The sequence below is a fragment of the Neodiprion virginianus genome, chromosome 6 (assembly GCF_021901495.1).
Source record: "Neodiprion virginianus isolate iyNeoVirg1 chromosome 6, iyNeoVirg1.1, whole genome shotgun sequence".
NCBI lineage: Eukaryota > Metazoa > Arthropoda > Insecta > Hymenoptera > Diprionidae > Neodiprion > Neodiprion virginianus.
The window spans coordinates 24289190-24302260 of record NC_060882.1 but is presented as its reverse complement, the minus strand read 5'-3'; the positions used below and the strand labels follow the sequence as shown (position 1 = coordinate 24302260).

The following is a 13071-nucleotide window of genomic DNA, read 5'->3' as shown; positions in this document are numbered from 1 at the left end:
GCGCGCTAACATTTAAATCCGCTCGAAAACCTCTTGAATTATAATATCAAATTAGAATGAAAAACGGTGGAAGTAAACAAAGACGAAATTTCCTCGTAAAGAGGAAATCGTTACGGGTGCGGTGGAATACGAGAAAATTTTACAACATTTTATTTTTTTTATCCGCAATATCCGCAATGCGTAGGAAATGCATTGGTTTCGAAAGCTCAATCGCATCTGATTCAACGGTTAAACCTTATAAAAGATGGCTTAAGGCAAAACGACGATTGAAAACGGGTTTGAAAAATTCTTAACTTTGATATTTTTACATCGAAATATAAAGGCCGGCTGTAGTTTAACGGTTTGAATAATTTTTATTTTTCCAACTGTTAGCTTTTTCATCATATATATATATATATACTAGGGGCTTCGCCCCTGCGCGCTTCGCGCGCCAACCCCATCTCGGCGCTACGCGCCTCGGGCACTCGGCGCTGCGCGCCTCGTTGTTCGGCGCTTCGCGCCTCACTATTTCCTTACGCATTGTCTAGTAGACAGGCGAATTCCTTCATGTTGATTTAATGACAGGTCCTGCACTTGCTGTCCACTTCAATTCCTTCTGTGCTTACTTTTCTTTTTTTCATCAATCTAAGCTTCCATTCGTTGGTTGAAAATTGGTGTTCCTTCTCTATTGATATCTGTCTATCTCCTTGACTTGCTGAATTATTTTTGCTACCGCTCTGCCCGTTATTCTCCAAAATCACCTTCTTTATATTTTTTTTTTCTCTGTATTTATGTTGCTGTTCACTCCGTAAAACACCTCTTTTTCTTGTGGTCAACATGTATCATGGTCGTCCTCTTGCCTGGTTATAGGAATATTTGTTTATTATTATTCTCTGCCTTATTTGGTTCTTCGCACTTAAAATTTTATTTTCCTTTTTCCTTTGTGATACTTCCGACCATCCACCATCTTCATCGCCTTGTCTGCTGGTTGAAACTCCTCCTTTCTGTTCGTTGTTTGAAAAGCCTGTATGATATTTTTTGTTCGCTTCCCTATATTTTCGCTGCTGTTCCCGTCGTCTAATTTTTCGCTCTTCTATGTACATCACATTGGTTGGTCGTCCTCTCGATTTATTTTCCGAATCAATCATCGCAATCGATTCTTCTAATTCTTCGACACCCTTCGTTGAATTATTTTTACTGCCGCTCTGCCGGTTATTCTCCAAAATCACCTTCTTTATATTATTTTTTTCTCTATATTTGCGTTGATGTTCATTCCGCAAAACACCTCTTTCTCTTGTGGTCAACATCGATCCTGGTCGTCCTCTTTCCTGGTTATACGAATATTTGGTGGATATTATTCTATGGCTTATTTGGTTCTTCGCACTTACAATTTTATTTTCCTCTTTCTTTTGTGATACTTCCGACCATCCACCATCTTCATCGCCTTGTCTGCTGCTTGAAACTCCTCCTTTCTCCATTGTCATCGTAAATCCTGGCTGTCCTTTTGACTGTTTGGTGATATATTTAGATTTACTATTATTTGATTGTTACTTTTCATACTTATTACTCACTATCTGAATTTTATTTTGGTTCTGCAAGACATCAAAGTGTCCACTCTCTCCGTCACCGGTGAAGAGTAGCGAGAATTGTGTTCCATTTTGTGATCCGATCCGGTGTGGATGAATTTGTTCTTCGCGATACTCGATTTAACATATCTTAAAAATTTCCGCAGCTGCATATATTGCATTTTTATTTATATTTGATTTGTAATCACCAGGTCACCTAATCACAGCACCGTTTGACTCATTACCTGTAATAAAACCCGCAAATGTAGACCAATTATCCACTATATTTGAAACGATACTCAGTCTCACCTCTGCGTGTCGATCTTGAGTGCCGTATACACAATACGCCAACGCGCGAAAAAGACAATTCCTGTCGGGAATCATCGTTATAATTTTCGTTTGCATGTTCATTTTTTGCGCGTCAGAAACAGATACCTATAAAGATATTTGTCAAAGACTGTCATAAACAGCCGATGACAGCTGTCAAAGGGTTTGCTAGATGCTTTTTGTTTTGTTTTCGGTATCTCACCCCACCGCCAACTTCATGAGTATACTATTGTTATTATAATCTTTTTTTACTATTGTTATTATAATCTTTTTTTACTATTGTTATTATAATCTTTTTCTACGTTCATTTGTTTGAAACTTTTTTATTAGATAGAGAGATATATATATATATAGAGCACGTACAAGTTCCGGCGGGAATATTCAAATGATACACCGGCAAATTCAAGCAAGGATTTCATAATTTGCATACGTAGATGGAGAAACGTTGTATTAAGCCAGGCGCCGCAGCAACAGAAGCGGTAGTTTTTATCACGAGCTACGTATTTCGATGAAAAATATGGTAAGGGTTATTATTTCGAAAGTTGGCGCGGTTAATTGAGAAATCGATATTTTTTGCGGGCAGGTAGGTGAGTCTGTATTTCTTGCTCGCGTTCCGACGAGGCTCATATTAAATGCAAATAACCCTAAAACACCGCGTTTCGCTTCAAAGTTTATCGTCCAGTACGAAGCGTGCGGTCGTACCGGGTGTATGGTCTTTACAAAACCACGTGGCGAAGGGCGCAGGACATAATTCAAAAGTTAGAGCCTCGGAACCGCGACCTGGACTCTGATATTCTCTGTTACACGGAGGAGCGTTAAGAGCGTGCGGCAAAGGTTGAAAACTTGAACTTTCTACGGGTCGACGAACAGCGTTGCGAATTTGATTTTTCGCCGCGATTTTGCAAAGGAGCCGCCATCGCCGGGCACTTTACAAAAGCCGAGTCTGTCTGCAAGAGTCGCTGGCGGTAGAGCCGCGATCGCAAGAAAGATAATTCCGATTCCGCGAAACGGTATAACTGCGTAATGTCATGAAAGACGCGGTTGAAATTGAGCGAACTTGCACGCGCGATTACCGAGTCAACGCTTTCCCTCCATCTCTCCGACTTTTGTAATTAGTAGCAATTTTCTTTGCCGCGTGAAAAAGCTTGCGCGTTTAACGCAGCGTGTGAATTTCTGCAAAGACATTTTTTCCGTCCCAACGAGGAGGAGAAAGTTGGATGACTGGGCAAAGAAAAATGCAGATGCGTCTTGCGGGACGAAGAAATGAAGAGACAACGGAGCACTTTGGTCGAGCGATTCACGATGCTGGAAATAAGGGCGGGGGTGAAAATGGAAGATATAACAAACGGAAGAGGAACTCTGCGGAAGCTATTAAATGGCTCGAGAAGCCGGAAGACGAAGCGAAAAGGATGCGACGTTGCTGCCGATAATGCATCGGGAAATTGTTTAAAAATAGAGTCGCTCGGTATATTCGACTGCCGTGCCGGCGGAAAGTAAAAAAATAAATTAAAAAACAAATAAAACCAGTTATCCGTAGATCGAAGAATTGTACGAATGCAAAATTCCTCAGCGATGTGAGAAGGGAACAAAAAAAGCAAGAAAGGCTTTCCTTATACCGGATTTGAATTTACATTTCATGCGGGTTAATCTGATTGAGACATTTGAAACAAAGATGGCGAGTCCCGGATTAAATTGGCAGGGGTCTAACGTCGCCGCGGAAAAGTCTCAAGTCAGCCGAAACCCTGAAATTGGACGTGATACCGCGATACCCGCGTTACGTCGGGGATCGGCCGGATTTTGTATAAACAAAAGTCGAGGCAAAGAGGGTTTCGGTTTCGTCCCTCGGACGCGCTAGCGATGGGAACGAACAAGCGCGAGGCATGGATCAGGATAAAAGTTTGAGAGAAATATGCAGGGACGCGGACGCGTCGTGACTCGGGACGAGAGAACGCCGCGAGAACTTTGTCCCTGGAGTAAAAGACGCCACGTTCCCAAAAGAACGCGTGCGTCGGTCACGTTCAAGGTACGAACACATCGCAGAATTTTCCCGTTTTCGCGAATAGTTCGTATCGGTGCTACGAGGAGACCGAGAGTCATGGTATTATGCACCGATGCGACGGGACCGTAGACAAATAAAACAGGCTAGAACAACGGGAGGGATCGGAGAATCGGAGGGATGCAAGAGCCTCGCCTAGCTAGCTCTATACCTATATATACACACACACACACACACACACAGGCATATGAACAGACTTTCCGCAGAGCGTACGCCGGTCGAAAAGGGGTGGAAAAGGGGGTTAAGGTAACTGAGTTTGGCTTTTAGTGCCCGAGTTCGGGGTGAATACCATATCAGATGAGTGACATTAGATGTCGGAGACGCGCAGGTTCCTCAGGGTGGGGGATAAAGGTGCAATCGGTATTATCTGCGCCGTGCTATAGCTATGTATATATATATATATATACATATACTTGTTATACATATAGCGTGCAACCCTGTGCGTCGAACGAGGAGAGATCGGGGGGTCGGAGGGTGGAGGGTGGGGAAGATATTCAGAAATGAAATTTAACCTCGGGGGATGACGTTGTTAGGAGGAAATATTTATCACTCCTCTCCAACTTGTCGCGGGCCTAAGAAAGTGAAAGTATACGTATAGTGTAAGTAAGATGCCTACGGGGAGTGCGGAATTGCCACTTTGGTGTGAATTTCATTTTCGCGAATATTGTGGGTTTACACCATTGCTAATATTTCCTTGATTGCCTTTCACGGTACCATGGATATAAGTATATATGTGTATATTATATATTATACGCGTAGAGGTAAATATAATATTCGAGACTCACTTTTATCACTTAGCCCGCAATGAGGTGGTTGAATACTCTCTCAGGATCTCGTGTCCATGCTGCAGCTTATTGTTGGTACTTGAAGAAACGAACGCGTCGATGCCTGCAACATTAAATTCATTATATAAATTTGTATCGTCTATCGGATGTAAATGCTTGCATTAGAAGATGCAAACGTATGTAGAGAATTAATAAATGACAACTGATAGGCGCGCCTTCTGTGTTCGTGTATAAAAATTGAAAAGTGATTGATTTATAATGCTGGTTACATAGGTAATAATTATTATCAATTGCAAAGATTGAAATAATTAGACTCTTTTTCGAATCCCACGTTTCCATCAATCTTCATTCCGCGTTTCCACGTAATTTATACCATAATAAATTCTGGCATTCGCAACGTAGCCAATTCTCGTGCATTTCAATTATGTACATCAATAATTTAGACTTTGAAATTTAGTAGCCACCTGTGAATAATACTCTGATTTTATCCACTGTTCTCGCAGTTTTGTTTCTTTTTTTTTTTTTTATCTTCTTTCCTGCCTAAATTATTCTTCTTGTTTCTACCTAATAAATTTTTGATACGCTACGCATGAAATTTGACAAACTTTCATCCGAATGTATAAGTTTTACATCAGAGCCAACCGGTATCGCTCGTGTACGGAAAATTCGTAGAAATTTGATTGTAAGGGTAAAATCGATTTTCGGCCCTTCGGTGCCGTTTTTCGACGTCGACTCGCACGATGATTTCTGATCCGGCGTGAATCCCTGATTGCGTGCGGACGGTTTGCAAATGATTCGATCAAAGCGCATTGCGTCGAAGGTGACCAAAATGACGTTTGCATTCCGTCGATGATAAAACAGGAAGGGGTGTTCCCGGCAGAGCGGCAGACAACCACGCCTCCATCCTAAAATTTCATCCCCTAAATGATTAAAACCTAATATCCCAGGGACACGCCCACGATGCCGGGTCCCGGTGCCCGGCAAGCACCCGGGAGACGTCCCCTCGGGATACGGGATTCACCGTCGCCTCGACAGTCTACCGGCAAAACGGGATGGAAGCCGAGAGAGAGGCGAGGCGAGAGTTTCGAACCAGACGGTTGGCCCCGCAGTTTTCACGGTTCCTGGCTCCAATTTCATCCGGTTTTCGCGTTCAGGGGGAGCAAGTCAGCCGCGTTGTGATTTTTTCCCCCACAACCCCGCACCTCCCGGCTTTCGGATAATTAATTGACGGCATTACTGTAATTAATTAATTCCCGGGTGTAGAACCTAAAGATTCCACCGCAACCTGGAGCGCCTCGGCTATTCCAAGCACACGTCCAGGATTCCGTTTTCAACAGCAAAAATCGTCATCTCCTTTTATTTGTTATACATTTATACGCGAATTATCAATACCTGTATAGGATATTTCTGCGGTCATTTATACCTCTCGAAGTTCAGCTGAATCGATACCGAATCGAAACAAATTAACGATTCAGCTCCACGTCGACAAGCGCTCGGACCTGTTACGTACGCGTTACATTGGCACACAGATTTCTGCATTCATGCATCGTTTTTCAACATAGGTACCGTCTTTACACCCAATTCAAACTGACCCGTGTCTACGTATCGCACACGATCGAGGGATGTGTAATTAACTTTCATATCTCGTTCTTCCATCAAGCGCAGCGTCATACGTATACACATGCGAGATAATAACATTTTAACAGAGATTATACCACGCATGCGTAGACCGTCAATCGTCGCTTCAATTTTATACTTTTGCGTGGACGCGCAGCAAAGCGGAAGATAATTTGAAAGAAAAACGGAATCGAAGAACCCGACGCAAAGAAAAATAAATAAATAAAAAATAAAAAACCATATGAAAAGTGAACGTAGAAATAAGGAGAAGAAAAAATAACTGGATAAAAGTAAGGAAAGCTCGCCGCGTGCGGGAAAGCCTGTAGACACGTATTGGCTTTCAACGGTCCCTGAAATTACCCCTTAAATAAATTATGAAAAGTTTTTGTTTCCCCGCTAGATATACTCACTGGATACATTCTCATATACACCCATACAGATACGTGTACGTATACAGAAACGCACACGCGTAACATTGTTACCACCGTAGGTTGGCGTACAGCGTACGTTATACGTATACAGGAGAGTCGAGGCTCTCTCGTGCATCGGGGTCTGTTATTATTTCAAAGTACATTTTAGTCCCCTGTCTGAAGGGGTCGACGGGGGAGGATTCGAGAGAGAGAAAACGGTATTAACCATTTGGTATTCTTTCACGAAGTGGGTATAACGCATCCCGCGCGGCGTATAAACTGCACGGGAATAAAGGAAGGAAGAAAGGAAGAGGAAGCAGGAAAGGAGAAATTCAAAGTGAATTACTCTAAAAAGCTACGGGCGACTTACGGAAGCTAGAGGGGTGAAAGACGCACCGTACCCCGTATCTTTCGAATCCCCAAACACATGTGCGAGAATTCCTCGCGTCGCACCCCGCAATTTCGACGTATAAGGTATAATTTCCGAGGTCGAAGCGACGCGTCACATCGGCACGCGCAACGCCGCTTGATCCCGGGGGATGATGATGAAAAAACGCAAGCGTGCCTACCTTTGTTGTTTTTCGCTGTCGGCTCGCATAAACACGGCGAGGAGCCGCGGAAGCTGCGAGATTTATCCGGAGTTTAAGGTATCGAGGGCGCTTCGACCCCGCGGGCCATTTCGGACTTTCAGCGGGGGCCGAGGGGCTCCAGACTCCCGCTAACCGTATAAATATCTAAACACCCACGGGAGTCCCGTCGCACCCGAACTGCCGACGACTATCCCCTATCCCGGTCTGCTGCATCGCGGAGATATAATTTATTATTAAACAATTAATTAAAGACTCGAGAGGCCCGCTCCGATTCCATCCCTGCGCCCCATTCGTTATTCACGACGATATCAAAGTATGTATCGCTCGCCGCTTTTGAGTAACCCACCCGTAGGTTGGATGGTAGGAACGGACGTACAAACGTGGCGCCTTCGTGCATATATGCATGCACCGCGCCCAGCGACGCCTCCCTTGTCCCTTTGAAGCGTACATTTTTCCCTACAGTTAAATTCCCTGAAGCTGGGTTAATGCGTAAAGGTTCTCGAGGTCACCGATTTCAAAAATCGGGGCAAATCTGACAAGTTTCCGAAATTCGAAATGCCGGATCCAACATGAGGGAATAAGATCAATTTTTATATTCTCAGGCCACTGTATTGGATTTGACACCTTGAATTTTGAAACTCTGACGTCGGATTCGTTTTCAGCTAGCCCGACAACCCAGGATTACCGAGATTCACATTTCTAGTCCCTGTAATCTTCCCACGATTACATTTATTCTGTAAAAATAGGCATTTTCAACACTTTGTTTATTTATGGCGCTCATTATATTCGCGGAATCATCACAATCACTCTTAAAACATCAACGTCGACACCCGAGAAGTCCAATTATACAAATAAAAATTACAGCGGTATCTCAAAAGTTGAATATAAATCTTGAACAACCGATTCAAAAACGATGTCTCATTGTCTCATATTTAAGACGCTGTGCCGCAAAGGATTACTACACAGATATCCTAGAACGAGAGAGTCCTTGTGAATTCCTGATTTTTGGCGGACACTTTTTCAGTCGAAAACCAATATGAGATCGGATAAGAGTAATACCGGTTATTGACACCTCTAGACTCAATTATTAAACCTTTTATTTCCCAAAATTATAAATTGACGGCACAAATTGTGAATTTCTCGATGATTAAAAACAATCTTCAGATTGCAGAAGGTTAGACGCTACAAGTTTATTTTTTGTTAATTTTATAACCGAGGATCAAACAGATACAACCAAAAAAGATCAATAATTAGTACAGGGTCAATAACTGGTACTCTTACCTTACTTCTCCTTACCTCCACCCTTCATAATATAGATTGATCCAACGGTTATTATTCGCGGTAATCTTCAAAGAAAAAGAGACCCCTGATACAATTGCCGTTAGTCACGGAGTATACGCATTGAAAAAAGTTTGGCAATCGGTACAAGTCCAAAACACCGTATCTCCCCGGGGACGCGGGAAACTAAGGAGAGTCGAACGACGACAAAGTACGGCAAGGAAGCTTGGAAGCTTTGCTTATACTCAGCGTAAACGTCCCACCTCGAACGAGTTGTGAAAAGTCGTTGATCCTGATGGACTATTATTATTATCCTCATCGTCACCGTTATTATCGGCGCAAAGTTTTTTCTCTACTATTCTCTGGAATCTTACCACTCGATACGAAATTGTTTCAGGCAACAAGCTGATCTGCGACTGCAGACTCGCTTGGATATGGGGATTGAGAAACGAGACGAACAACACGCAGCTGAAAGAATCGTTGGATGAACTGACCTGCTTCCTCGAGCTGAACAACTCCACCGTACAAGTTATCGACGACGCTCAAACCGAAAGCCAGGCTGATACTTCGGAAAATACCCAATACCAAGGTGAGTAATCGCCAAGACGGGGTGAGCAGTTTCGTTATGATCGACACTCGTCACGGTTAGTGTCGACTAACTTCCGAAGGATTAGGGGAGACTCGCGGTGTCGGCGGCAAATGATAACTCTTGTTTCAAACATTGCAGAAGATTACCCGTCCGACGACGTCATGCTCGACGGCACCACGGGCGACAACGGTGAATACTCGTACAGAAACGATAATCCCGACGATTCGTACACTTACGACGACGAAGAGGGAGTCGCGGATCCGTCGGCTAGCACCAATCATCAACCAGTGGTAAGAACAACACGGTCCGCGTCTGTTTGAAAACAAACTCGTCCCTCGCTTTCGAAACATCCGACAGCAAAACCTAGGTGCTTTTCGCGAAGTTGATCGACGCGATCGAGGCTTTGTCAGAATGATGAAAATCGCTCGATTTTCGCAGCAGTCGATCATCGGTCCGATCGGGCTGCGGGATTTGTCGAGTATAAAAAAGGTTTGCGAAGGGATTTTTTTAGTTTCTCACTTCGTTAAAACGGAGTCCTTTCAGTGTCGTAAGTTTCTCGTTTCCACTCTCTAAAGCGATACGCCCGGAGAGACGTAGCGGTGAAAGAAAATCGGAGCGTTCTTACGTATATACGGTTTTTATTTTTCGCGGGATTTGATCGCGTTCGGAGGTAGGAATTCCCTCAAGAGCTGATCGAGCGCCTCAGACGATAAACGAAGGAAATTCAAAATACCTTCACACCCTAGTCTCTCGGATCCACGGTGGCGGGATGTGCTTATAATATATTACATATACGTACATACGGCGTGATATTTACCTTTTAGATGCATGGTAGTATATGTATACTTTGAAGACAATTTACAACGACGCGAGTAAAAGAGAAACGAGAGAGTGGAAAGTGGAAACATATGAGGGAGCGTAACGTGGGTTCTTTTTTTAGTTGCAAGTTGTCGAGGGTAAGACTGGGTACGTCAGGCATCTGTTCCAATTGAATCCCGAAGACCTGCCCTGCCCTGACCGCCAGGATCTTATGGCGTCCGAGCAGCCGTTCAGCCATCCGGAACAAACGCTCTTCGGATCATCATCGGGGTCAATGTTTTCCCAGTCATCGGCGGAGAACGCGGTGTCTTTCAGTCGCTGGACCCTCGTCGTTGTCGCCTTGGCGAACCTCGCGATATTATTCACGTAGAATGACTTGTGAAAGGCGACGGGTAACTCCTAACGACAATTCTCTTCAAATCCGTGGTATTTTGTAGGCTTTTATGCAGTCCTTAAGGGTTCCACTTGTTATAATCATTGGTTTCGCTTTTCCTACGTTAAAATACTGACCGTGAAGTTTCGTTTGATCGCGCTGAGCGCAGTCGATATTAAAAATTTCACATACTTTAAACGGGCATGCGGCTGACTCTCGAGTACCGTGAGTGAAAAAATTTAGTGGAACTTTTAAGGAAAATTGTGTAACCGTCTTTCCGCGACGGTGTATCGGTGGCTGTACAGGAAACGTCTCGACTTGGCCTTTTCTTTTTTTAAAGAACCCGGATCGAATTGACGATAGCTGGTTATGACCCGGTGAGGAAGAGCGAAACTGGGCTGCATTTTCGTAATTGCCCATCGTTCGACTGTGAACGCTGCGCCGGTTCAATACATGTGAAATAAACGTAAAAGAAGCGGATATCGTATTACATAGTGAGTGAAGCGAGACTGTAAATAATTAAGTTGGTCTCTTTGTTCTGAAAAGCTATACAATTACGATAATTATAATAATAAATGTCGGTAAGTCGCCGCTGTATGAATTCAGTGTGTACAAAGGCCTGAGACCATTTGTAGGTACGATTTAAGAATAAATAAGAAGTTATAACTTACGGTGTAGTTACGTTAACAAGATGAAGGAAGATGAAAAAAAAGAAAAAAACAATATACGAAAACGGAAAAACAATATTCATCCGTATTGGAAAATTCCATTTTTTTTTATTCTCAAACTGTAACGCCCGTTAATTAACATACGTCGTTAATAATTGTAATACACTAATATGATGTCTAAATGAATATGAATTTGAAAAAAATGAACGAAGCACGAAATAAATATGAAACGTCTTGCTTTGCGACAATGAATACAATGAGAAAGAAAATATCTCCGCATCGCAGCTCTGGGAGATGAGGTACATAATCCACGTTGAGAGTTTAATAATATAGTTTTAGAACGTAAGAAAGAATTACCATTGTATTATAATACCAAATATTACATTATACAAGCACGAAGTAAGCATTTTTGCTTTTAGTGCTGTATTTTGTAGTCCTGTAGCTTATTTATACGTCTCCTCATTATCGTACGTACAGTATATTCATTTGCGAAGAAGTAACGAGTTGATGTACAGAGGATTATCGAAACAAAGAAATTAAACAAAAATTTTCTTTTGACTGAAACGAACCGTTGACCCTCAACGTATTAATCAATCTATCAGAATACTCGCGGAATCGATTATCCAGCAAAAAAAAAATCTTACATCCGAACGTAATTGACCGTCTAAACGTTAATTAATAATTTTTTTCTGTTCCGCGAGGACGAATGACGGTGAGAAATCATTGGATAGAACAACAAAAAAAAAAGAGAAGAAATTGTTCAAAGTGTTTCAGTCCTACACACCGGCGTATGAGATGTCTTCGAAACATATCTTTACACATTGCTATAATCGACTGAAATATATTTTATCTTTCATATTTCTTAGCCATTATTCAATACGCAACGCGAAAGCCGAAAAACTGATTAACTTAAATTTATATATATTTGATACCACGCATTATCGAGACTATTCTACATTATACAAGCTTTTATTACGAACGAATCGTCAACGCAACGTGATCTTCACCGTACCACGATTGCAAAAATGACGCAACTTATAACTTCAATGTACCTATATCATTTCTGCCATCCTTAAAGTTGAAAATTTTCTATTTTTCCTCTCTGTCAAATTGTCGACATCACAATCATTTACTTCGCTGAATAATTCGTGTAGTAATTATGCAATTCATGGGCGTCTTGGTAGAGATACTTGAATCGGTAGATGGGAGATTGGTATAAGTGCAGGCGGAGGGAAGAAGGGAAGAGAGCCCCGAAGAATTAATTGATATGATGTTTAGAGTAAAAGAAATACATTTCGTATATAGTGAAATCGAGTAATTAAGAAATAAATGACTAATATAAACAACTATTAGTGTATAAGAATGCTTTATGTGTGTGACTGCAATTTAACAAGATAAAATTAAACGTTAATTCGCAAAAAAAAACAAAAAAAAGAAACAAAGCAACAGTAATTTCGATCGATTTTAATTAGCGCATTGCCGACGATATATGATTACAAGATTACAAAAATACGTGAAAGAAAATCTCTCGTTGCGATATACGAATATTTGTGTGCGTCGATATGAAGTATAATTATAGTATAATAACGTATTACATAAAAATAAGATTTGGAATAAAATATTTTTTAGCATGTTATCAATATTTTTTCAAACTACGCGGATTTCCAAGCGCTGCATATGTAACGCACAGTATGTATTTAATGGTTTTTTATTGTTAGTATTTTGTTTCAACGTTCCGTTTTGTTTCTCTTTTGCTATACTTTAATATTGTACATGTCAAAGGCTACAGTGAAAATGAATACTCTTTAATATTTACGTGATACCGTAGAAAGTGAATTTTCCCAAAACAAAGTGTACGACAGTCCGATATTATACCTGGCACAATGTATATGTATAATTCGAGAATTACCCAAGATATATGATGAATATAATAAAATGATAATAAACCACAGTCCCGACGCATACGCATCATATAACATGTTCGTTTGTAAGGTTTACCAGCGTAAATGATAATA

General features: G+C 41.7%; 1 protein-coding gene across 1 annotated transcript in view; it reads left to right on the top strand.

Annotated features, from left to right (window-relative positions):
* The window catches only part of LOC124308233 (connectin), a 34460-nt gene extending 21979 nt beyond the window's left edge, over nucleotides 1-12481 (top strand). Inside the window, exons 4-6 of the mRNA XM_046770749.1 lie at nucleotides 9005-9196; nucleotides 9335-9486; nucleotides 10137-12481. Of these exons, the coding sequence (XP_046626705.1) occupies nucleotides 9005-9196; nucleotides 9335-9486; nucleotides 10137-10385 (593 nt within the window). The 3' untranslated portion in view covers nucleotides 10386-12481. The remainder of the gene's footprint in view (nucleotides 1-9004; nucleotides 9197-9334; nucleotides 9487-10136) is intronic.
* Nucleotides 12482-13071: the final 590 nt, after the last annotated feature.